This window comes from Takifugu flavidus, chromosome 6 (genome assembly GCF_003711565.1).
Source record: "Takifugu flavidus isolate HTHZ2018 chromosome 6, ASM371156v2, whole genome shotgun sequence".
Taxonomy (NCBI): Eukaryota; Metazoa; Chordata; class Actinopteri; order Tetraodontiformes; family Tetraodontidae; genus Takifugu; species Takifugu flavidus.
Window position 1 is genome coordinate 9,051,494 of NC_079525.1, and position 24,345 is coordinate 9,075,838.

General features: G+C 45.5%; 1 protein-coding gene across 3 annotated transcripts in view; it reads right to left on the bottom strand.

Moving 5' to 3' along the window:
* Positions 1–24,345, bottom strand: part of ctnna2 (catenin (cadherin-associated protein), alpha 2) — a 244,686-nt gene that overhangs the window by 180,982 nt on the left and 39,359 nt on the right. For 2 of the 3 annotated variants that reach the window (XM_057035873.1, XM_057035871.1), the window contains 4 exons: positions 20,745–20,940; positions 20,504–20,670; positions 19,648–19,767; positions 19,271–19,537 (listed from right to left, as the gene is read on the bottom strand). In XM_057035873.1, coding sequence (XP_056891853.1) covers positions 19,271–19,537; positions 19,648–19,767; positions 20,504–20,662 — 546 coding nt within the window. In that variant the 5' untranslated portion in view covers positions 20,663–20,670; positions 20,745–20,940. The remainder of the gene's footprint in view (positions 1–19,270; positions 19,538–19,647; positions 19,768–20,503; positions 20,671–20,744; positions 20,941–24,345) is intronic. The other variant, XM_057035872.1, reaches the window with a different exon arrangement.

Here is a 24,345-nt window from a genome sequence, read left to right on the forward strand (position 1 = left end):
TACAGGTGTTGGTCTAGGGTAGGCACTACTCTGATACAGATGGCAATCTAGGGTAGGTGCCAGTCTGGTATAGGTACCAGTCTGGTATAGGTGCCAGACTAGGGTAGGCCCCAGTATGGTATAGGCGCCAGTCTAGGGTAGGCACTAGTCTGATACAGGCAGCCGTCTAGGGTAGGCAACAGTCTGGTATGGGCGCCAGTCTAGGGTAGGCACCAGTCTCTTATCCAGGAAGTGTGTGATCACACCAGCCTGTCAGTGTCATACAGCGGGTCTTTCTCGTACTTCTGTGTGGACGGACAGGCTCTCAACATTTTGCTCAGACTTTCTTTCGAGCCAAAAAGCATACAAACATATATAAAGAAAATAAATTTTCTAAATTGAGATACAATAAAGATGAACACAACACAGACATTTTAGTACACAATTAGTGGATTTAAAAGATTGGAAAAGGGTTAGAGGCACTAGATGTTTTGCTACAAACATGAAGTTGTGAAACTGAAAGAGACCCACAATGTGAGGCATAATTTCTTGTTACAATGTCGCCAGGTTGGAAATGAAGGACTATCATACATCAAGCCTAATGACCGCTGTGAGTGGGCATAGCCTGGCCAAAAGATACTAAATGATGCTGCGTTTGAGGAACTCTTATGGCACAAATCAACACTATTTAAGTGTAAATTACAGTACAATTCTGAATTTATTTTTTTTATTTATTTTTTTTATTTCTTCTATCATGTCACGTGGGAACAGACACCTTCGGGGTGTCACAAAATAATCTGGCTGACAGTTGTGGCAGGCCCATTACAGCAACACGGAATGACCAAATTATTGTCCAAACACAATCGGTATCGTACACCTGGCAATCCTCTGAGTAGACAATGGTGCTTGAAGAAAGAGTGTTGCACTGGGTTGTGGCTTCACAAATCATATGTAGGGGTGAGGTGGTCTAATGTGGAGTATAGCCTGAGAAAGCTTGAAGGGGGTTCAGTATGTCTGGATGTCTTCACTTTGTCTGTCTTTTAGGGGATCAAACTATGTCTCATAACTAAACTATGATCCTTTACACTACCAAAATAAGTCCATGCAGGGGTACAAAATAAAGCTGGACAACACACAGAAATCTGATCAATTCCATGACACACACGCAGCGTTCTCCTCCCAGAATGTCAGTGGTTTCTAAAAGGTGTCATTAAAGGTTCCCCAGAATCTGAATTCTAGTTTATTACTCCACAACCAGCTCGAGCACCTCCGCCTTCTCAAACTCAGCATTCAGCTTCGCAGCCATCGTGTCCAGTTCAGACTCTGCAATCTGCTAGATCTTCCTCCTCCTCTTCCTCTCTATGGTTCCGGCGACTCCGGGGATGTTGGAATCCCACGTTTTCCACTCTGAGAATGGAATATGTCTGGATCTTTTACCATGACTTAGGAGGGTTCGCTCGTGCTTGTCCCGAGAGAACGGGTACTTTTTCAAGACCTCCATTTTATCAGTCTCATCAGTGCTTACTAAAACAAGAAGGGTGATTGAGGGGATGTAGCTTTCATGTTCCTTACAAAGACAAAAGAAAAAATAAATTCATTTTCAATACAATCTGACTGCCAATCTAAAAGCCACCTGAAGACTTGGCGTGAATCTCATGTGTAATCCTTTTCCATCCACGCCAGCCTGTCTGCTTGTTCACAAGGTGCACCACAGTATAAAAATTGTGCTGGAAGAAAGATTCTAAAAAGACAGTGGCCTTGTGTAGTTGACATTCATCGAGATTAAGTTTAACTAACTATTTACTATCTCCAGGCTCTGCATGCATTTGACCAGAAAAAGATTCCATTTATCTCACTTCCCTCTGCTACTGGCACTGGAATTGTACCATCTATGAAAACACAAATCCTGGTGTTGCAGTGCGTGTGTGTTTGGTAAATGAACTCGATCACAAAGAATATAATGCCCTCGTATCTGTGATTCTAAGCAGAGCTGAGTGTGCAAGCTGGCAAATGCAGCTCCTACAGAGAAGACCTTGACTCAAAGGTAAGATACTTTCAAAAGGTAATTTGCTGCAGCCGCACAGAAATCATCTCGAGAAGTCTGAAGCTGCAGTAAGGTGATCACATGATGTTTGTGGGGGAAAGGTTAGAAAACACTATACAGTAATAAGCCCAATATCAAAAAGGAATAATCTGTTGTTTTCCATTCTTGACACAACAGCAACAGGATATAAAAGTCACTCTCAAAGATATAGGAATATTCGGTCGTGTACGGCATCAATAAACAGAGTGTAACAATTAGCTGCAACAAAATGAGCTGCCAACCGCTTCAGTTGTTCATCTGACCTAAAGGTGTCTCCACTTTAATGCTCATTCTTATGATGTCGCAGCAACCAGGATAGCGAGCATGAAGTGACGTAACCGCATAAAACAACATAGAGCACAGATGAAATCTTTAGTTGCTGAAATGGTGCCATTGGGTCTTGAGACATTAATGATTTGGGATCATTTTAGTCTTAAAGCACACAGAAGACCATATGTAGTATGTCAGAAATGCATGAACATTCAAAAATGTTGACAAGCAGACGAACAGTATGGACAAGCCATCTACTCATAGTTAATTAGCTATTTGTGCAGGATTGTAGCGCAGGATTGTAGCGAGTTATTTTAAACTTCAAAGTTATTAGTTGCAGCCCTAAATCAGTGTGTTGTCAACACGACATGTTGTTAACATGACATGTAGTTTCACATTGTTAGCGTGAATCAGTAGATTGCATCGGGAAAAAAACTTTGAATGCACCGAAAGAAAAGGAAAACAAGAAAGAAAACAGTAAAGGGGAATCGCCACTGCAGTTGATGTGGACCTCTAGCTGGTCCTCACACATCACCCCACCACCACAAAGACAAGTGGCTAATTTCTGTACGGAAAACCAATACTTCTCCATCTTCCCGGCTATGTTCCATCTCCTCAGCTCGATCGTCTCAGCATATTTCCACGGACAGGTTAAACTGTCCGTGGACAATGACGCAGATTTTTAACTGGCTGACAGAGGATGATGTGATTGAGAGACACCTCAAGGCAAACATGTGACTCAGGACTGGAGCTTTATTGAATTTGGGCTTCTTGTCAATAATGCTGCCACTTGAGCACTGCTCAATGCAGTTATTAATAGTTGGGGTCTCTGAGCAGCTGTGCTCGCTGGTGACTGTGTGCATATTTATGGCTGACCTTCTACAGGAAATATCACAGGGCCTGATAATCAGGAAATGTTCCTTCCAGTCTGCCTGTTTTCTCAGCGATGAAAAGCAAATGTCTGACACCCACAAGTTTTAGTGCTGAAATACACAGAGATTTCCAAGAAGAGCAAAATATTCTGGAATGCAGAGACAATGGTGGGGAGAAGCCGTCAGCTCCGCATGTGTCTGAGCACATGCACATGGGCAAGAGAGAAAGAGCGAGGTGGGAGAAAAATAAAAGAGAGCTTGAAATGAGACAGCAAAGACATGGAGGCAAACCTTGATGTTGCAATTACCAAGAAAACAATCTCTGAGTTAGGAATCCATCTCCATACATTAGAGACACAGCAGCAGTCTCTCTGAAATCGCTCCTACATAATTACAGCATGTTAACAGGTCATCTCTATGCAGTGACTCTGCGGCATGGACCACCCCCCCCCCTCCACACACACACACACCACACACACACACACACACACACACACACACCACTCAGATGAACAAGAAAGAGATGCTTCATTAGCAAAGACACCAAAAAACAATCTTAATTTGTGAAGAATGATCAGAAAGAATGACGCATCCTGAATGTATTAAACATCAACACATCTTGTTGCAAGCACCTGTCAGAGCTGGAGGCAGAGCGCAGGACACCAATCAGTCCTTTTAAAAGGACTTAATATTTGGACAAAATGCTTTGTCATTGAGATTGAACAAGAGGCTGATTGAGACTTTTAGTGATGAATCTCACAGGGATGTTTTCGCCCGTCTGAACACGAGCACTGAATGATAGTTGGTCGGTATTTTCAGCACCCGTACTGTGATAGACTCACCAAAACAATATCAGCTCCTCTGGACCCGACTGACCAGTGCTTTGAAGTGAAAATGCAAACATGGGGCACATATTATATATGGGGCTCCGTTCAATATACTGGAATGGAGGCAAATGTTGAAAGAAAGATGTAGGTTACATCCTTCAGTCTTTTGTTTCCACACTGGGTCTGTCCTCCTCCTAAGTAGATCAGAACCAAGGAAAGAACTACTCAAAGTCACACGATTGAAAGTAAATCACATTCGGGCTTTGCAAACAGTAATAATGCACAGGTTTCTTTGCATACAGAGAGGGAGGATGCGAACACAGGAGACCTGTGTGGAGATGCATCTTAACATGAAAGCAGACGACTGAACGGTGATTGGAGAGCTCAGGACCCATGACTTTGGGATGTTAATAAAAGGATCATTTAGAGCTCCTGAATTATGTCAATTATGTTATGACAATGTTGGTACACTGTCATTACTGGACCAAAATGTAAATTTCTACATAGCAACACAACATGTCATCATCTGTAAGCTCTACTGGTATCCAGCTCCAGAGCTGTGATGATGCAAAAGGAAATGTGCAAGTATGCTCACTGTGTCATCCTGATTTTCAAAGAAGGAAGAAAAGAGAAACCTCAACCCCAACCTTGAATACTCTGACACTTATTATCAACGATAGTGCAAAATCTCGCTCTCACAGCAAATGGTGGATAATGTTACAAAATACAGGATACTATAATACAGGATTCAGCTGCTGAGACTCAACCAGCCTGTTTGCAGGGGTGAGGAATTTAGAGAAATGGCATGTCAGGAAACTAATTAAATATTGCCATCTGTTGGTCAAAATATGAACTTACAGACAATAGAAGCAAAGGAATGAAGATGAGACACACAAAAGACACATTGAGCAAACATGATAATGGAAACAATACAGCAGTACTACGCCGCTGAGAAAAATTGCTCATTTATTTTGCTGAATAGCAGCATGTGGTCCACTCACTACCAACATAAATAAAGTAATTAAAACATCAGACACTAAAAGATAACTACATGTAAAACACTAAGGTTGAGGCAAACATTTTAATCAGCCATAGCAATAGCAGCAGCCACAACAGCAGCAGCAACAGCAACAGCAACAGCAACAGTAGCAGCACCAACAGCCACAACAGCAGCAGCAACAGTAGCAGCGGCAGCAGCAACAGCCACAACAGCTGCAGCAAGAGCTGCAACAGCAACAGCCACAACAGCAGCAGCAACAGCCACAACAGCAGGAGCAACAGTAACAACGGCAACAGTAGCAGTAGCAGCATCAGCAGCGCAGCAGCAGCAGAGCAGCTGCAGAAGTTCAACGGCTGATGTGTCTGTATGCAACACTTCAAACAAGAGTGAAGGGTAGGTTAGATCAAATGTCTGCTGCAGCTTTAAAGTGAAGGAGTCTCGACTGCGGTCCCTTTTGTCTGTGGCAGCTTGAAAATTTTGTGACAAGAATCCCTTTTAAGAAATATGGATCGTTCTGCAAGTTGGTGAGACTAAAATATGTCTTTGAGAAGGAAAGTGAACCTCATGATGAGCCACAATGACAGCCTGCCAGCCTCACAATGCTCTGCTGGCGTGTTGGAGTGTGCACAAAGTGACCTAAAATTCCTGGCCTGTGTTCTACATTGTGTCTTTACACAGAACCCCTTTAGGCCTTCCACTCCATCTGTCCTGTCTTCTCACTGAGGTCCTGTCCCTAAATAAGAACTTCCATTCTAAGCTGTCGGGACTTTTCCGACCGAGCTCACTGAGGGTAGCTCTCTTCACAATGATGCAAGACATGATCAAGGAGCTGATGTGTGCATGGCTCACCGTATTTGTTCTCATGTTCATCCCATCTTGCTGACTTACTGGATGACTCTTTCCGTGCTGTGCAGCATCTTTATTCCACCTAATTATCCACAAATGACCCAGTGTCTTCCATTATTGTCAATGAAGCAAAATACACCAAACTCCTGCGCACATACACGTGGACTAAAAGAACAAATAACAAGTGTCACACCTTCAACCACGTGTGCACATGCCACTGCAGGTACATTCATGCACACCAACATGACTGCTTGGGTTAAACAGGTCAGGCTGAATTAATCCAGCACCTTCATCAGCCTCCCCTTCTCTGTGCTCCCCCTTCATATCCTCCCTCTCTGTTGTCCCCTTTTCTGTTCTCCCTCTTTCTGTCCCTCTCCCTGTACTCCCTCGCTCTCCTCTGACCTTTCTGTCCTCCTCTTTCCTTCCTCCCTCTCTCTGTCCTCCCCCCTTTCTGTCCCCCACTTTCCTAAGACAGTGACATTGGGTGGAACACCAACACAAACCATGTGTTAGCATGTTAATTATCAATTAGACGCAGGTCTAGCCTGAGGACCGATAGAGTGGACAACATAACCACAACATGACATGTAATTTCCCCAACATATTTACTTGATAAATGTTTTTTTTAATGGGGCGATAAAATATTGTCATTCAACCCCCCCCCCAGTATAAGCAAAAGTGCAGCTTAATGGCGGCAGAGGTAAAAATGTCTGAACTTTTGGGAACCAGGATCCCTGAGGGATAGCATTGTCACATTGTCTCCATCCAGAATAGCCTTATTTAATAGCTTTACTGGCTGCACGAGGAATGCTGGAAATCTCACATTAATTGTTGTAAATGCTGTGCCATTTACAAAGAAACACTGAAATGCCTGATGGCACCACAAGCAAACAACACTGTATAAAGATAAAGCAAATACATGAATCTGAATCTGTTGCATGCCCTGCTCAGACACCAAAGTCTTATAATATATTAGCCTTATATATTAACCCTCATAAGTGAGGGTTAATATACAATTCTCCCAGTGTACTGGTGTAACACGTCTTTCCACAAGTACCAGTATGTGACCAGTCAACACATAACTTCAGCAAGCTCATTGCGCACAGTGCATGGGAGCACAATGTGTTATCATGGCGATTCAAAACACTAAGTCACTTAAACACATTCTGACCTTAATAGCACTGTGTTGGAGTTATTCCCTTTATTTAGTTAAACATAACTTTTTTACATCAACTCCACCTTGTTTTCCTCAGGGAGAGAGAGAGACAGAGAGAGAGGAAGATAGAATTTGAATTTTGAAAAGAGCTTTATTTAACACTCTTACAAAAGAACATTAGATTCAGATTCAGATCCTTTATTGTCCCACACGGGGAAATTTACAGTGCAACAACAGCAAGAGCACGCATAGAAAAATAAGATAAAATCAAATAGAACAGGATTTGGAATATACAAAGAGGATGTATATTTACAATAATCCAGATAAATGGATACTCGGCCTCTGTGTACCTGTACATAGTACAGAGGGTGAATACAATATACATATCAGAATATATAATATTCAGATTGTGCTAGCGGGTGTTATGTTTATTGTGCAGTCTGACAGCAGCCAGCAGGAAAGATCTGCGATACCTCTCCTTCACACAGCGAGGGTGGAGCAGCCGCTCACTGAAGGAGCTGCCCAGTGCTGACAGGGTGTCCTGTAGGGGGTGGGACGTGTTGTTCAACATGGATGACGGCTTAGCCATCATCCTCCCGTTTCCCACCACCTCCACCGAGTCCAGGGGACATCCCAGGACAGAGCTGGCCCTTCTCACCAGTCTGTCCATCCTCTTCCTGTCCCTGTCCGTGATGCTACTGGACCAGCAGACTATCCAGTAGAAGATGGCTGATCCCACCACAGAGTCATAGAAAGTCCTCAGGAGGGGTCCCTGCACCCCAAAAGACCTCAGCCTCCTGAGCAGGAACAGTCTGCTATTGCCCTTCTTGACAAGGGCGTCTGTGTTGTGTGACCAGTCCAGGTTATTGTTGAGGTGAACACCCAGGTACTTGTAGGACTCCACCACGTCAACATCCGTTCCCAGGATGTTCACTGGTGCAGGCGGGGGGTTGTTACGCCTGCGGAAATCCACCACCAGCTCCTTGGTTTTGCCAGCGTTGATCTGGAGGTTGTTCCGCAGGCTCCAGTCCACAAAGTCCTGAATAAGTTCCCTGTACTCCGTATCGTCCCCATCAGTGATGAGGCCAACAGCAGCAAAGTCATCAGAGAACTTCTGGAGGTGACATGAAGATGTACTGTATGAGAAGTCCGCGGTGTAGAGGGTGAACAGGAAAGGAGCCAGAACTGTTCCCTGTGGGACACCAGTGCTGCAGAGAAGCCGATCTGACTGGGAGCCCTTCACCCTCACAAACTGTGGTCTTTGTGTGAGGTAGTCCAGAATCCATGTTGTGAGGTGGTGATCCACCCCAGCTACCTGCAGCTTGTCCCCCAGCAGCCTGGGCTGGATGGTGTTGAATGCACTGGAGAAATCAAAAAACATGATCCTCACAGTGCTTCCAGCCTTCTCCAGGTGAGTGAGGGCGATGTGGAGGAGGTAGATGACGGCATCGTCCACCCCGATGCTCGGCTGGTAGGCGAACTGCAACGGGTCCATTAAGGAGCTCACCAGTGGGCGCAGGTGGGCGAGGATGAGTCTCTCCAGCGTCTTCATCAGATGAGACGTCAGAGCTACCGGCCTGTAGCTGTTGAGCTCCTTGGGGTGCGGTGTTTTCGGCACTGGGACGATGCAAGACGTCTTCCACAGCTGTGGCACTCTCCCCAGCCTCAGGCTCAGGTTGAACATGTGACTGAAGATCCCACACAGCTGGTCTGCGCAGGACCTCAGGAGCCTGGAGCTGATGCCGTCCGGACCTGTCGCTTTCCTGGCCCTGTTCTTCTTCAGGGCCTTCCTCACCTGGTGTGGTGTGAGGGACAGGCTGGAGCAGGGAGGTGTTGGTGGGGGGGATGGGCATGGGCCAGGGTGTGAAGTGTCGGGAATGTATGGGCTGAAGTTCATGAGAGAGGGGGAGGGGGGACAGGAGTTTAGTTGTCCTTCTCCTGTCTGATCTTCCTCCTCAGTTCCCTCTGCACAGACTTCAGCTCCTCCTTGTCTCCAGACACAAAAGCCCTCTTCTTCTCCTTCAGGAGGGCCTTTATGTCTGGGTGATCCAGGGCTTGCTGTTGGAGAAGCTCCGTACAGTCCTGGTGGGTACGGTGTTCTCCACGCAAAACTTAATGTAGTCCGTGATGCAGTTGGTGAGGTTGTCAATGTCCTCCCCATGGGCGTCGCTGAATACATCCCACAGGGTTGTGTTGAAACAGTCTTTCAGGGCCTCCTCGGCTTCTTTGGACCCTTTCTTCACTGTGGGTGACAGCAGGCTGCCTCTGCACAAGAGGTTTGTACACAGGCTGGAGGTGTACAAGGTTGTGGTCGGCACAGCCCAGGGGAGGGAGTGGGAGAGAGTGGTATGCCTTCTTGGTGTTGGCATAGAAGAGGTCCAGTGTTTTATTGTCCCTGGTGTGGCATGTGACGTACTGGGTGAATTTGGGCAGAGAAGATGATGGAGAGGCATGATTGAAGTCTCCAGAGATGAGGAGGAGGGCGTCAGGGTGCTGTGTCTGCAGCCTGCTCACTGCTGAGAACAGGACATCACAGGCTGCATCAGCGTTAGCAGAGGGGGGGATGTACACAACCACCGCGAGGGCATGTGTGAACTCCCTCGGCAGGTAGTGAGGCCTCGTGCTAACGGCTAACAGTTCGATGTCCTTACAGCAGTGCTGCTCCTTGATAGTGATGTGCCCAGAGTTACACCATCTATCGTTCACAAACACTGCCAGTTCTCCTCCCTTCCTCTTACCACTCTCCCTGCTTCTGTCTGCCCGTAAAAGAGTAAATCCTTCAAGTTGTGCGGCCGTGTCCGGAATTAGCTCGGTTAGCCAGGTCTCCGTAAACAGCAGCAGGCTGCTCTCCCGGTACTCCCGCTGATGCCGGGTCAGCACTGCCAGCTCCTCCATCTTGTTGGGGAGAGATCTGACGTTCCCCATGATGATGGAGGGCAGGACGGGTCGATAGCGTCTCTTCCTGGCACAGCGCTCGACCCCGGCGCGGCATCCCCGTTTCCTCCTCCTCAGCTCGGGGGGCACATCGGGTCGCTCCTTGGGCAGCGCCGCAGAGCTCCGCAGGGCGAACAGCTGATCCCTGCTGTAAACAAGCGAGCCGCGGCTCCGCGATGGGTCTCCGGACGCGGTATCGAAAAGTGAAGAAATGAGAAGAACCACCAGTGCAAACTCCATGAGTCTTACGTACATGATGAGGGTAAATGAAACAAACCGAACGCACCAAAAACAAAGGTAGTAGGTGCGGAAAAGAAGAAAAAAGTAAAGGAAAATCTCGAGGGTGAGCGGGAGCTGTTGTTACAGGCTGCCACTCACGCGGCGCCAGGTACGATTACTCATATAATTTAGATGTTTAAAAACACTCAGAATAAATAGATAAATAAATAATCTATCTATTCTACATGAGTGCCTCTCCAAGCTGCAAAGAGTCACCTGCTAAAAAACAAAGGACATGACTAAAACATCAGACCTGCTCAAAAGAGTCCAGATCTCCAGCTGCTTTGTGAAAATTAAAATCAATAATGAGTCTGGACTTGATCATATTAATACACACAGTGACAGGTTCAACAATAAAACCATCTTTTATCTTTTTCCTATGGCTTAAATACACTGCCATCTTGGCCTGCCCTAAAACAAAGTTTAAAAGTTGACACTTTTGCTTCTCCTCTCTAGTGTCACAAAAGGGGCACTTGTCTTCCACCATTTCATTAATGGTTGCTATGAATGAGTTTACTGGGAAGATACTATCAAGGACTCTCCAGTGGATGTCAGCGTGTCTCTTAAAGAATGGAGGCTTGTACAGCGCCCTCCACTGGGGCCTGCAGACTGGAGCAAGGCCAAAGTAACTTCTCCAGGGCGTGTCAGCTCTCTGGTTCAGTCTGTGCCTGTTCATGATCTTCACCAGCATTTTGTACAGCGTCATTTCAGATGCATCCTGTGTAGAACAGATGTCAAGGTTTTCAAAAGGGGACCTGAGCAGTCTTTAAAATCTGGTGCCAGGAAAATGGCAGGGAATGGTTCCTCCTATACCACCGTCGTTATGCATGAGGTCAGGAGCAGGCAGTCATGGCAAGAGAGCTTGGTTGTCCAGTGGTCCAGCGGCTTTTGCAGAGTCCTCTGTGAACATAATCCTAGCCGTGCATCGAGGCAAGAGGGGTCATCCATCTGAGGGCCCGTCAACGCCACCACCTGGCCCAGGGTGACAACTCTAGCATCAACTCCCCCACCCAGCTGGGAAGGTCCAAATTGGTCCTCTGTAGGACCGGCTCCTGATGGATCCAGTACGCTGATTCCGCCTTCCCCCTCCTTTCTTTAACCAACATGTTCCACACCTTAAAAACACTCTTCTAAAAAGAAGGCAGAGGAGATGCACTAATTTCTGATGTGTTCATTAAAAAACAAACTAAAACCTTGACCAAGGCCATTGAAATGCCGCAGAATACAGCAGGACAATGGTCTCCGCAGAGTGTACTTTGGTCCAGTTAGTAAACGCTGCAAGAACTGCAAATGAAAGGCAGCGCCCCTGTTAGCTGAGTGGACCAACCCCTGACCCCCCCTCATCTTTAGGGAGGAAAAGAACACTCTGTGGAATCCAGTGTTGCGTGTCCCAGATAAAACCAACGAAAACCAGTTGAATTGCTGTGAAGTGGGGAGCTTCCGGGTGAGTATTGCGTCACTTCCGGTCTTCTCAATCGTTCGTTGGTTGCATTGTGCACGGGGTGCTGTATTCACTTAATATTGAACACTTGGTGTGTTGTATTCACTTTACTTAAAATTTTGAACACTTGGGACATTCTAGTCACCTGATAACAACAGTGAGAAACAACCCATATTAAACAAATATAGGGCTTCGCCGATTACTAGCGTTAGCATGGCCTCACCGTCTGTTTCACCCGGTGTCTTTGTCTGTTCAGCGTGTGAAATGTTTAGTTACTCCTCTGCCTCCCTTAGTGAAGGGAATAGGTGCAGAAAGTGTAGTTTATTTATGGCTATGGAGGCTAGACTTAGCAAGCTTGAGACGCAGTTCCGCAGCTTGGAGTTAGCTGGAGTTGCGTCAAGTAGCCAGGATAAGCTAGCTGCTGCGGACCGCCTAGCATAGCTACAGCTAGCGGTCCCCCGAAGCAGCCGAGCAGCCGGCTAGCCAGGGCGGCTGGGTGGCGGTTCGTAGGAAGCGTAGCCCAAAACAAAGGCCCACGGTGCACCACCAACCGCTTCCCATTGCGAACCGCTTTTCCCCACTCGGCGACACACCCGCTGAGAAACCGACCCTGGTAATTGGCGACTCTGTTTTGCGCAACGTGAAGCCGACTCCAGCGACCATAGTCAAGTGCATTCCGAGAGCCAGAGCGGGCGACATAGAAGCAACTTTATGGCTGCGGGCGAGATGTAATCGTAAATTTGGTAAAGTTATTATTCACGTCGGAGCCAACGACACCCGGCTTCGTCAGTCAGAGGTCACCAAAATTAACTTGGAGTCGGTGTGTAACTACGCAAAAACGATGTTGGACTCCGTAGCATTCTCTGGTCCCCTCGCCAATCTGGCCAGCGATGAGATGTTTAGCCGCATGTCATCGCTTCGTTGCTGGTTGTCACGGTGGTGCCCCGAAAACCAGGTAGCCTTTATAGACAATTGGAGCACTTTTTGGGGAAAACCTGGTCTGATTAGGAAAGACGGTGTCCATCCCACATGAGATTTTGCTTCTCTCATTTCTAGTAATTTGGCTAATTTTATTAGACCCAAAGTGACCTGACAATCCAGGGTCCAGACCAGGATGCAGAGTTGTAGTCTTACACACCTCTCTGCTGCTTCCTTAGAACCCTCATCCACCAACAATAACATATTTAACACTATAGAGGTAGTCTCTGTTCCACGGTTAAAAGTTCAGCAAGCACAGAGCAGGGGAGCGGTCAATCACCAAAATCTTATTAAAATTAATACTAAAGCACAAGTTGGAGAAACTAATATCACAATTAAATGTGGACTGTTAAATATTAGATCTCTTTTGTGTAAATCCCTGTTAGTAAACGACCTGATAGCGGATCATCACATTGATTTATTTTGTCTTACTGAGACCTGGCTTCAGGAGGAGGAGTATGTTAGCTTAAATGAATCTACTCCTCCTACCCATCTTAATTATCATATTCCTCGTGTTACTGGTCGAGGAGGGGGAGTGGCAGCAATCTATCACTCCAAGTTATTAATTAATCCCAGACCAAAACATGGCTTCAGTTCATTTGAAAGCCTGACTCTTGGCATCACTCATCTGAACTGGAAGGCAGAAAAGCCACTTTTGTTTGTAGTTGTATATCGGCCCCCTGCTGGGCCACATTCAGAGTTCCTGTCTGAGTTCTCTGATTTCTTATCTGACTTGGTCCTTAGAACGGACAAAGTCATTATCATTGGAGACTTTAATATCCATATGGACGTTATAAATGACAGCTTTAGAAATGGCTTCATTTCATTACTTGAGTCAGTTGGTTTCCTCCAGCAGATAAACCAACCAACTCATAGCTTTAACCACACCCTAGATCTAGTTCTGACTTATGGTGTTGAGGTAGAACATGTGTCAGTGTTCCCTCAGAACCCAGTCCTGTCAGACCATTCTTTGATCACTTTTACATTTATGATTAAGGATTCTTCTATCATCCTCAACAAAGTCTTACTATAGCAGATGTCTTTCAGATAATGCTGTAGCTAAGTTTAAGGAAGCGATCCCTGTGCTGATCCCAGGACCACCGTGTGTTTCCCAGGGATCAATCATTATAATCTTAGCCCTGCTGAGGTTGACTCTATTGCTGAAGGTGCAGCAACCTCACTGAGAATCACGCTTGATTCTGTTGCCCCCCTGAAAAAGAAAATAGTAAATCAGAGGAGGTGTGCCCCCTGGTATAATTCACATATCAGGACCCTCAAGCAGAAAGTGCGAAGACTGGAAAGGAAGTGGCATTCTTGTAAAATAGACAGCTATCATGTAGCCTGGAAAGACTGTCTATTAGTTTACAAAAAGGCCCTTCGCAAGGCTAGAACAGCTTATTTTTCTTCTTAATTGAGGAAAATAAGAGCAACCCCAGGTTTCTTTTCAGCACTGTGGCCAAATTAACTAAGAGTCACAGTGTTTTAGATCCACGTATCCGTTCTTCCCTTAGTGGTGAACTCTTCATGAGCTTCTTCACTGATAAAGTTCTAGCTATCAGAGAGAAAGCTAACCAGGCCATCCCAAAACTGGACCATCACCAGATGCGCTGACTGTGGGAACATACAGGGTCTCCAACGAGCCCTTAAACTCCTTCAGCCCTATATATTTTTCTGAGGCGCTAATTCAGAAATCCAAGACCACCACGTGTGTTTTAGATCCCATCCCAGCACACCTGTTGAAGGATGTTTTACCATTGATAGGCAGTTCTATCCTGGACCAGATCAATGGTTCTTTAGTGACAGGTTATGTACCCCGGTCCTACAAGGTGGCAGTGATTAAGCCATTGCTTAACAAACCATCACTGGATCCTGATGCCTTAGCAAATTATAGGCCAATAACCAACCTTCCTTTTATCTCTAAAGTTCTAGAGAAGGTGGTGGTGACTCAGTTACTGGAGCACCTGCAGAGGAACAGCCTGTTTGAGATGTTTCAGTCAGGCTTTAGAGCTCACCACAGCACAGAAACAGCACTTCTTAAAGTCACTAATGATCTTCTCATAGCTTCCGATCATGGACTGGTCTCTATGCTGGTTCTGCTGGACCTCAGTGCTGCTTTTGATACAGTTGATCACAGCATCCTGTTACAGAGACTGGAACATGTGATTGGGATTAAAGGGACAGCACTAGACTGGTTTAGATCATACTTATCTGATAGATACCAGTTTGCTCATGTCCATGGTGTTCCCTCCTCATACAGTAGGGTTAGCCATGGAGTTCCTCAAGGTTCTGTACTTGGACCAATCCTCTTCACCTTGTACATGCTTCCCTTAGGGAACATTATTCGGCAGCATGGGATACATTTTCATTGTTATGCTGATGACACTCAGCTCTATTTATCCATGAAACCTGAGGAGACAGAGAAGTTAGTGAAGCTCCAGACCTGTCTTAAAGACAAAGTCCTGGATGTCTTCAAATTTCCTCCTCCTTAACCCAGGAAAAACTGAGGTCATAGTGTTTGGTCTTGAACCTCTCAGGGATAGATTAGATCACATGATCTCACTAGATGGTATCTCATTAACATCTAGTCTCTCTGTGAGGAATCTAGGAGTAACTTTTGATCAAAATCTCTCCTTCAACTCACACATTAAATTAGTCTCTAGAAGTGCCTTTTTTCACTTGAGGAACATCACAAAGATCAGGAAGCTGCTGACGCGGCATGATGCTGAAAAGTTAGTCCATGCTTTTTGTTACTTTTGTTACTTCCAGGCTGGACTACTGTAATTCTTTATTATCAGGGTGTCCAAACAACTCTTTAAGAAGCCTCCAGTTGATCCAAAATGCTGCAGCCAGAGTTCTGACAGGTATTGACAAAAGAGATCACATAACTCCTGTAATGGTGTCACTTTATTGGCTGCCCGTTAAATTTAGAATAATTTTTAAAACCCTTCTTTTGACCTACAAGGTCCTCAGAGGCCTAGCTCCATCCTACCTGGAGGAGCTAGTGATACCTTATCAGCCCAATAGACCGCTCCACTCTCAGAATGCTGGTCTACTTGTGGTTCCCAGAGTTTCTCGGAGTAGAATGGGGGGCCAAGCATTTAGCTACCAGGCCCCCCTGCTATGGAACCAGCTCCCTGTCCAGGTACGGGAGGCTGACTCCATCGCCACTTTTAAGATCAGACTTAAAACCTACCTCTTTGAAAAAGCTTATTGCTACTAATTCTGTAGTTCCAGTTACTGTCATAGACAGACAGATTATCATACTTAGGGGGTCGTCTAATCATTAGGTCACATCTTAGCTATGCTGCTATAGGCCAAGGCTGCCGGGGTCCGGAAACATGATCACCTGACAGGCCTCTGTCACCCCAATGGGTCATAGTTTCCTCTCCTCTCCTCTTCTTCCTCTCCTTTCCTCCTCCTCATCAAGCAGACTAGTTATGCTGATTCTTGTGTAGTTTTTCTGCCCCCCCCCCCCCCCCCCCACCTCTCTATTTATTTACAGGTATCGCCGCCTTCGGAGCTGCATAATGACCTCCGGCCCCGCTGAAGTGATTGTATATCGTATTTTTGTGTGTTTCTGTGCTCTGTGCCTCTCCTCTCCTCTCCTCTCCTCTCCTCTCCTCCTCTCCTCTCCTCTCTCTCCTCTCCTCTCCTCTCCTCTCCTCTACCTCCCCTTCACTCTACTTCTCCTCTCCTCTACCCCTCTCCTCTCCTCCTCTCCTCTCCTACCTATTCTATCCTCTACCTGTCCTCCCCTTCTCCTCTCTCTTTACCCAGCCGGCCATCAGCAGGAGGGTCCCCCTACATGAGCCTGGTCCTGCTCAAGGTTTCTTCCTGTTAAAGGGGAGTTTTTCCTTGCCACTGTTGCTTGTCTAGGGTCAGGCCCTGAGATTCTGGAAAGCGCCTTGAAACAATTTTGATTGTATAAGACGCTATATAAATAAAGATTGATTTGATTTGATTTGATTTGATTTGAATCTGGCTAAGGAGAGGAGCCAGAGGGTCAGCACACATCATCTTGTGCCACAGGCGGGAGGACACCATATTGTTCACAATGAGTGTTCGACCTCTAAAGGACATCTTTGGGAGAAGCCACCTCCACTTCTCCAGCCAACCTTCAACTCTTTTAAGGGAAACTTCCCAGTTTTTCCCCATAAAGTCCTCTTCCCTAGGAAGAACCCAAGGTACCGTATTTCTCCTGTCTTCCATTGAAGACCCCTGGGTAGTGTGAGACCTCCCCCAGCCCCCTTCCAGCCATCAGAGCCTCGCTCTTTCTCCAGTTCACCTTGGCTGATGAAATAAAACTAAATTAATTAATAATGTTTGTTGAAACATAAATGTCTTCCTGTGAATTGGTTAAAACAATGTGCAGACAATTTAAAAGGCACCCCTTTCTGGATCTCAATGTGTGTACTCAAGCCACCATTGATCTTTAGAACACTCACAATGTCACTATTGAGTGCTCGAACCATGGCTAAAAAGCCAAAGGCAGCGAAGGTCTGCCACATGTACTGGTGTTCAACCTTGTCAAAAGCCTTTTTCTGGTCTATGGAAATAAGATCAGTCAGGGTGGCCAATGAAGTGGAGAGTTCCAAAATATCCCTAATCAAAGTGACATTGCCACTGATGTACCTGTTGGCCATGCAGTAGGTCTGGTCAGGGTGGATGATGGATGACATCACCTCCCTCAGCCTAAGGGCCAGAGCCTTGGACAGGAGTTTGTAATCCGTGCACAGCAGGGACACTGGCCTCCAGTTCTTGAAGTCCTGTAGGTCTCCCTTCTTTGGCAGCAGGGTGATGACAGCTATCTCATCGGCAGTCTGCCGAATGTCAGGCTGTCCAAGACCAAGTCACCATGATAATCTCCCAGAAAGCCTTGTAAAACTCAACCGGTAGGCCATCCAACCCTTTGCTTCACAGTCACTTAACTCGCTTCAAAATGCTATTCTCTCCACTGGGTCCGTGGGAGCATAAACATTTAAACATTTTCTAAAACAGCTTTAACTTTTCATAAAACACCTGGAATGACTTCATCAACAGTAAAAGAGACAGGTTGAAACCTAGCAAATAAAATCCCCCCCAGACTGGACCTATGGCTTAAAATGGCCTCCCCACTAAAAGCTCTCCTCCATTCACTTTTTATTTTGGAACAACTGTGGATTTCTTGAACTAGCATAATGTCAATATGCTTAATGTCCATTAATATAAAAAGAGCGGCTCTTTTAAAATCACTCCTAGCTCTATTGAGGTTTAGGGTGCTGACATTAAAAACCACACATTGATTAAAAAATAAACAAGGGCAGTGACCACATTCCTGAAAAAAAAAACAAGAAACCATCATAATCATCATCATTGATGAGGTGGTTCTTTACCATTAAAACAAGTTTTCTTACACGATAGACCTCCTGATAATTCAGTAAGTCCTCACTAAATCTCACAAAAGAAGAAGAAGATCAGGGAAGAACTCCCCAACATTGGGTAGCTGGGCTCCCTTGGTCTGCTCCAGGAAGCACTTAATTTGACCTGGGGAGTAAACCGCTGTCCTGAGACTGGGAGAGGCCACTCTCTGGCTCAGCTGACACTGGCACCTCTTTGTTTGGGTTATTTGGCCGGCCCGGCCCCAGCAGCAGCAACAGCCATGGCTGGCTGGGCTGATTGAGCCCCACATTTCTCAGGGCAGGGGCGAACCCGATGTCCCTCCAAAGCCAAAACACCTCATGTTCTCTGAGGACGCAAACACCATGTAGTTAAGGCCATCAACATTATGAGAGAAGGACAGGTTCAGGTGACTTTTCTTTGTCTTTGAGGATTGTCTACCTGTCTACTGTGACAAACGATGTGCTTTAGCTTCGGTGACTTGCAGCCCAGACAGACCATCCTGATGGGGATGACCAGCTGCCCATACCAGGACAGCTCCTTCAACAGGGACTCGTTTCTGATGACTGGGGGTACATTGGATATCATCACCTGAGTGGCCGGGTTAGTGAAAGGGAAGATGGTGGTGAAAATGCCGTGTATGACCACCCCTTTCTCCACCCGTTCGCTAACTTTAGCCGTGATATCCACGAGTTTGACCGCATGACAGCTTCTCAAACTCAGCATATGCGCTCCCAACCACCAGCGTGACACTAACCAAACGTGGCACCCACGCACTCACTGACACACAACCTAATCTACAACCCCTCTGCACTCAAAAAATAAAGATAACAACTCATGCACACAATCACACACAAGAAAGAATGAACAGAAATCTGCACAGACGTTGAATCACAAAGCGATTCACCCTCAGCTCCTTAATAACACATCAGCTCAGAGAGAGAGAGAAATTACAGCAATACTTGGAGGAGTTTTGCAATATAAATCTATGCTCTAAACCTGTGAGATTGGCGATGTGGAAGCCTGTAGACATGTTACCTTCAACAAATAACCACTAGATGGAAGCAGAGAGGTGCATTTAAGCTGGAACCTTGCACCGATTCCATATTTACTACATTAAACTCCCCAAATTACACTGAATTATGAACTTTTCTCATCAACTATGAATTGAAACTAGGAGAGAAAGTCATATTAACAATAGAAGAATTGAAATGAAAAAAATGACTTACATCAAATTCATTGAGGGCAGCAGCCAGTTCCCCAATCCCTGCATGGCCATGCTTCTCATCAGTGGGAGAGGAAGCCTGAGCAGCACTGGAAATGCCCCCGATGGCCTCCTGAACCTGCTTGAAAACATAGTCTCGATTGGCCCTCGTAGCAGCCACGTCTGGGTGACGCAAAAACGCTTGAGATGCCGTGTACAGCATAGTGGCATTCTTCTTCAAGGCCCCTCGTGCAGCTGCCATCTCATCTCGACACTGAGGGTCTTTCAGTTCCTGAGAAAGATAAGAGTATAATATAGGAAAAAATGAAGGATTAATGGCCTAAATTTACTGTTGACTGTATTCTTACTGTTTGGTATGAGACCGCACAACTTTAAAAATACCTGCTGCCTCCTGGCTGCGACATAGTTTAGCTTCACCATCTCCTTTCCAAATTCTTTGAAACGGTTGGCAAGGTCCTGTTCATTGATGGCATTCTTTACCCCTTCCAGTGCCTCCTCTACCTGATTCCAACAAACGGAAGCAAATGCTTACTTTTCTACAAAAAATGCACCTCTTGATTCTGCTAGAAGAAATGACATTTTACTTTCATTCGTAGAATGGCTCCTTAATGACATACAGAAAGGTTATTATCTCTTCATCTCTGTCGGCGAAGGGCTGGTAATATTTATGACTCTTAAAAGCCCCAGAGGAGCAGCGTTAAAGAACATTTGATGTTTGGGTTTTCACACTTTTAACTTCAGGGTTGAATACGTGGACAGTATTTCCTCCTGTCGCTTGGATTTGGTTGATCACTTCTGTTCCTAATTCATAATGTAAGACTTTTGATGGATACAAACTTTTGATGGATACAAACAAGCCCCTCAAATGGCCTCAAGAATGAACTGTGATAAAGATTTAGAATTTGAGTTGTTGAGATTTGATGGCAGGAAAAACTCAGAATGAGTGTTTATGTATGCCGTAACACATTGACACATGCAGTAACGTGCCACTCTCAAGATCAACAATGTCTAAAGGACCTGTACTCTGTTCTTATGATTGTGATTAAAAGGCCATGTCTTCCCAGGGATCCACAATTCATGTGTATTGGCTTCTATGAACTGCACCACATCACAGTCTTTTGATTAACGTGGCACCTTAATTTTAAAAATGAGTTAATCTAAGTTTAGGAACATAAACTCTGTCTGGAAATATATTCTTCAGACTTAAAACAGCATTATTTATCATGATCACACTTACAATTTTCAGATGGGACAGAAGCCTTGTTACATCGGCCATGTCGGCCAGGATGAGCAGGCGGGTGACAGCAGACAGCAGCGCACGAGCAGCTCTCACCATCGTGCCACGTTTCACAGAAGAACACGGGTCATCAGCAAAGTCTGAGGAAGCCATACGCATGGTCTCTCCTCCAAAGACAAAATAATTCTTCAATTTAGCTTTTGACGTATATATGACTAAAAAGATAAAAGCTTGTGTTTACCTTGTTTTCGGACATCTTCCACAGCAGCAATGAGCTCCTCTTTAAGGTCCTGGCTGTCTTTCGCTATCTGCTCACCCTTTTCCAGGAAGTTCTGCGTAGCCTGTTCAACAGACACGGCCAGGACATGAGCCTTCTTAGAGCGTCCTTTCTTCTTAGTTGATGGGCCTTTGTTACTAGTGTTGACCAGAGTGGTCACCTAGGACACAAAAGAGATTTAGTCAGTGAGAAACATATTCTAAACAGGCTGCACTGCTCACAAGCACAACTACTGCTCCATAAAAGGCATCAAAAGCAATACATTAAGGTTAGACTGATACGCAAACGGGGAGGGAGCTACACAGGACATCCATGCAGCCAGTCCAGTTTATTGCTGAGATGAATGCCCAGGTATCTGCAACGCTCCACCACCTCAATGATCACAGCTTGGATGTTGAAAGTGAGCTCCAGGTCCTTTCGGTGGTCTTGGTGTAGCTTCATGAGAAGCCCTAATTCATGAGAAGCTCTTATTCATACTTGAGGGGAAAAATACATAGAAAATCTTGCCATTAATCATCACCTCAGAGGAGCACCACAACAGAAAGAGAGCATGATGCTCACAGGCGAGCAACAGAAAAGAAAAATGCTTCGTCAGTACATACACGGCTTCATTTTCCACTTAATCATCCCTGACAGTGAACTGGAATCGCATCCTGAAATTATATGCTGATCAGAGAAAAGCTGATATGAAAAGCTGAGATGTCCATCCCAAAGGTGTTCAGTGGGTTCAGACCTGGTGACAAAGTCCTCTCTCCCTGAACCAGTCAAAAAGTTCAGCCTAATGAAATCTGCCGATGCCCATTTCATGAAAGAAAAGATAAATCTGAGTGGATGGAGACTGCTATCATTCCCTCTATTGAGAGAGAAACTAAATCTGATGACCTGCAGCCTCAGAGCTGCCACCCACCACTTTAAAAGGCAGCTACATACAAGAACAGAGAAATGGGACTGGTTTCTCAAGGTGGAAAGAAGAAGTACAAAGTGAATTCTGGACAGACATTTCATATTCTATGAGAAACTCGTGCAGAATTCCTGACAGGACCTCCCAAGGTCCAGCAAATGTCACAGGCGCTCTACTTGTCTACAGGCTCTTTGGCATTTGTGACAGTGGCAAAAAGGTTTTACCATCTCTTACGAAAGATGCTCTCCACTATGAACTTACAGAGCTTACAGCAAACTTAAACACAACTTTTGCTCTCAAATATTAAATGTCCAAGTCGCTGTGAATGTGGAAATATACCCACAACAAATCATAACCCTATTGCACAATATCAAAATATAGGCTTCTGCCATCTTTTCTCTGCTTGATCATTTCTGTTTACTGTGGGGAATAAAAAGTTTTTCAGAATAATGGTCAGTGGCTGATAAGAGGGATGACAAGAAGGAGACTTTCAAGAAGCGGCTTTTGAAGATTAAGGGCTCAAAGGATTCAGACTCTAATCCGAATTCAAACAAGAGAATACAGAGGCCAGACCTTCGCTTCCTCAAATCCACTGAGCTTTAGTGTTTGGTGACAATTAAATGAAACCAATATTGCTTGAAAATAGCAGCTAAAATGATAAATTGGCATTAGAGATGGCAAAAACTGCAGTTCTATGGTTTGATAGAAAAAGAAATGTGTAGCATCACATCTCACTTAAGCAACTAATTAACTACCGGCCAGCCAGCCAGCCCCTTTGGACAATCTGTGTAAAGGTAGTGTGACAGTCATGCAATGCAGCTGCTGTGATGTTGGCACCGTCACCCCGGAGCCTTTATGGGGCCCCACAACTCATGTTCATACCAGCACCCACAGTGCAGCCAGGACTTACAGGTAAATGTCAGTTAACTGTATCACTCAAGGCTTCAGGTAGAGATTAAGATAATGTGTACGTATGGTCTGGACTGGTTAGCCCTCACAGAGCTGGGTACCAACTGTCCACACTACCTTCACATACAGGACGCTGTCTGACAGCTTTTAACTCCTGTAGACATCTCATCCCAAATGTGGGGTTAGGGAAAGAGAAATCAGAGGGGCTTTTTGTTTTCACCCTATAACAACTCTTCAGTAGACTTTGGTCACCTCTGGCTTAATCTCATTGAAACATTTAGTCATTAGGCATGTTGCATGTCTGATGGACCAAGATCTAAAGGAGTTGGGAGACTGGCTGTGTTGAGACAACCAGGATTTAAAATCAGTCCATTTGTATTTGCCCTGAGAATGGTAAAATACATTGAGAATTGAGCTGTGAATTCAGATCACCCTACACTGCAGAAAGAAAGAGCTATGCAGCCTCATGTGTCCAAGCTAATATGCACTGAGCTATCCATGACTTACGATCACCCACCAGAACAAGCAAGGAATGAGAATGAAGGGAAAAGAAACTGGCATCAAATGAAAAATACCTGCTAGTGAAGTCACTGGCACATTTCCCCAGCTGTATGCAAAAATGTATGAAAGGCAATGTGATCAATAGAGGTTATCTGTCACAGTCATTAGAGAAGACAGCAACCCAAATCCTCAAATTCATAGGGGATGCATCATCATGTATAGGCACTGAAACTCCGAATGCACCCACATTTTGCACAGAAACGGCCAGATAGGACATGACAATATACCGTAATTTCCGGACTATAGAGCGCACCTGATTATAAATCAAATCAAATCAAATCAATCTTTATTTATATAGCGTCTTATACAATCAAAATTGTTTCAAGGCGCTTTCCAGAATCCCAGGGCCTGACCCCAGACAAGCAACAGTGGCAAGGAAAAACTCCCCTTTAACAGGAAGAAACCTTGAGCAGGACCAGGCTCATGTAGGGGGACCCTCCTGCTGATGGCCGGCTGGGTAAAGAGAGAGGAGAGGAGGGAGGACAGGTAGAGGATAGGATAGGTAGGAGAGGAGAGGGGTAGAGGAGAGGAGAGGTAGAGTGAAGGGGAGGTAGAGGAGAGGAGAAGGAGGAGGAGGGGAAAGAGGAGAGGAAAGAAGAGGAGAGGAGAGGAAAGGAGAAGGAGAAGGAGAGGAGAGGAGAGGAGAGGAGAGGAGAGGAGAGGAGAGGAGAGGAGAGGAGAGGAGAGGAGAGGAGAGGAGAGGCACAGAGCACAGAAACACACACAAAAAATATGCACAATCACTTCAACGGGGCCGGCGGTCATTATGCAGCTCCGATGGCACTGATACCTGCAAATAGATAGAGGGGGGGGGGGGGGGGGGGGGGGGGAAGCAGAAAAACTACACAAGAATCAGCATAACTAGTCTGCTTGATGAGGAGAGGAAAGGAGAGGAAACCATGACCCAGTGGGGTGACAGAGGCCTGTCAGGTGATCATGTTTCCGGACCCCGGCAACGGCATTATAAACCGCATAATCTAATTTTAGAAAGAAAATCAATTTTGTACTTATACAAGCCGCACCGGATTTTAAGCCGCAGGTATCCCACATAGGAATATGAAAAATTAGATCGAAAACATTTAGTACCGGTAGATGTTTTTATTACCGTAAGAGACGAGTCACTGACGAGTGACAGACAGGTAAGAAACAACAGCCATTCTTTTCACTTGTATGTTTATACAGAGACCTTAAATC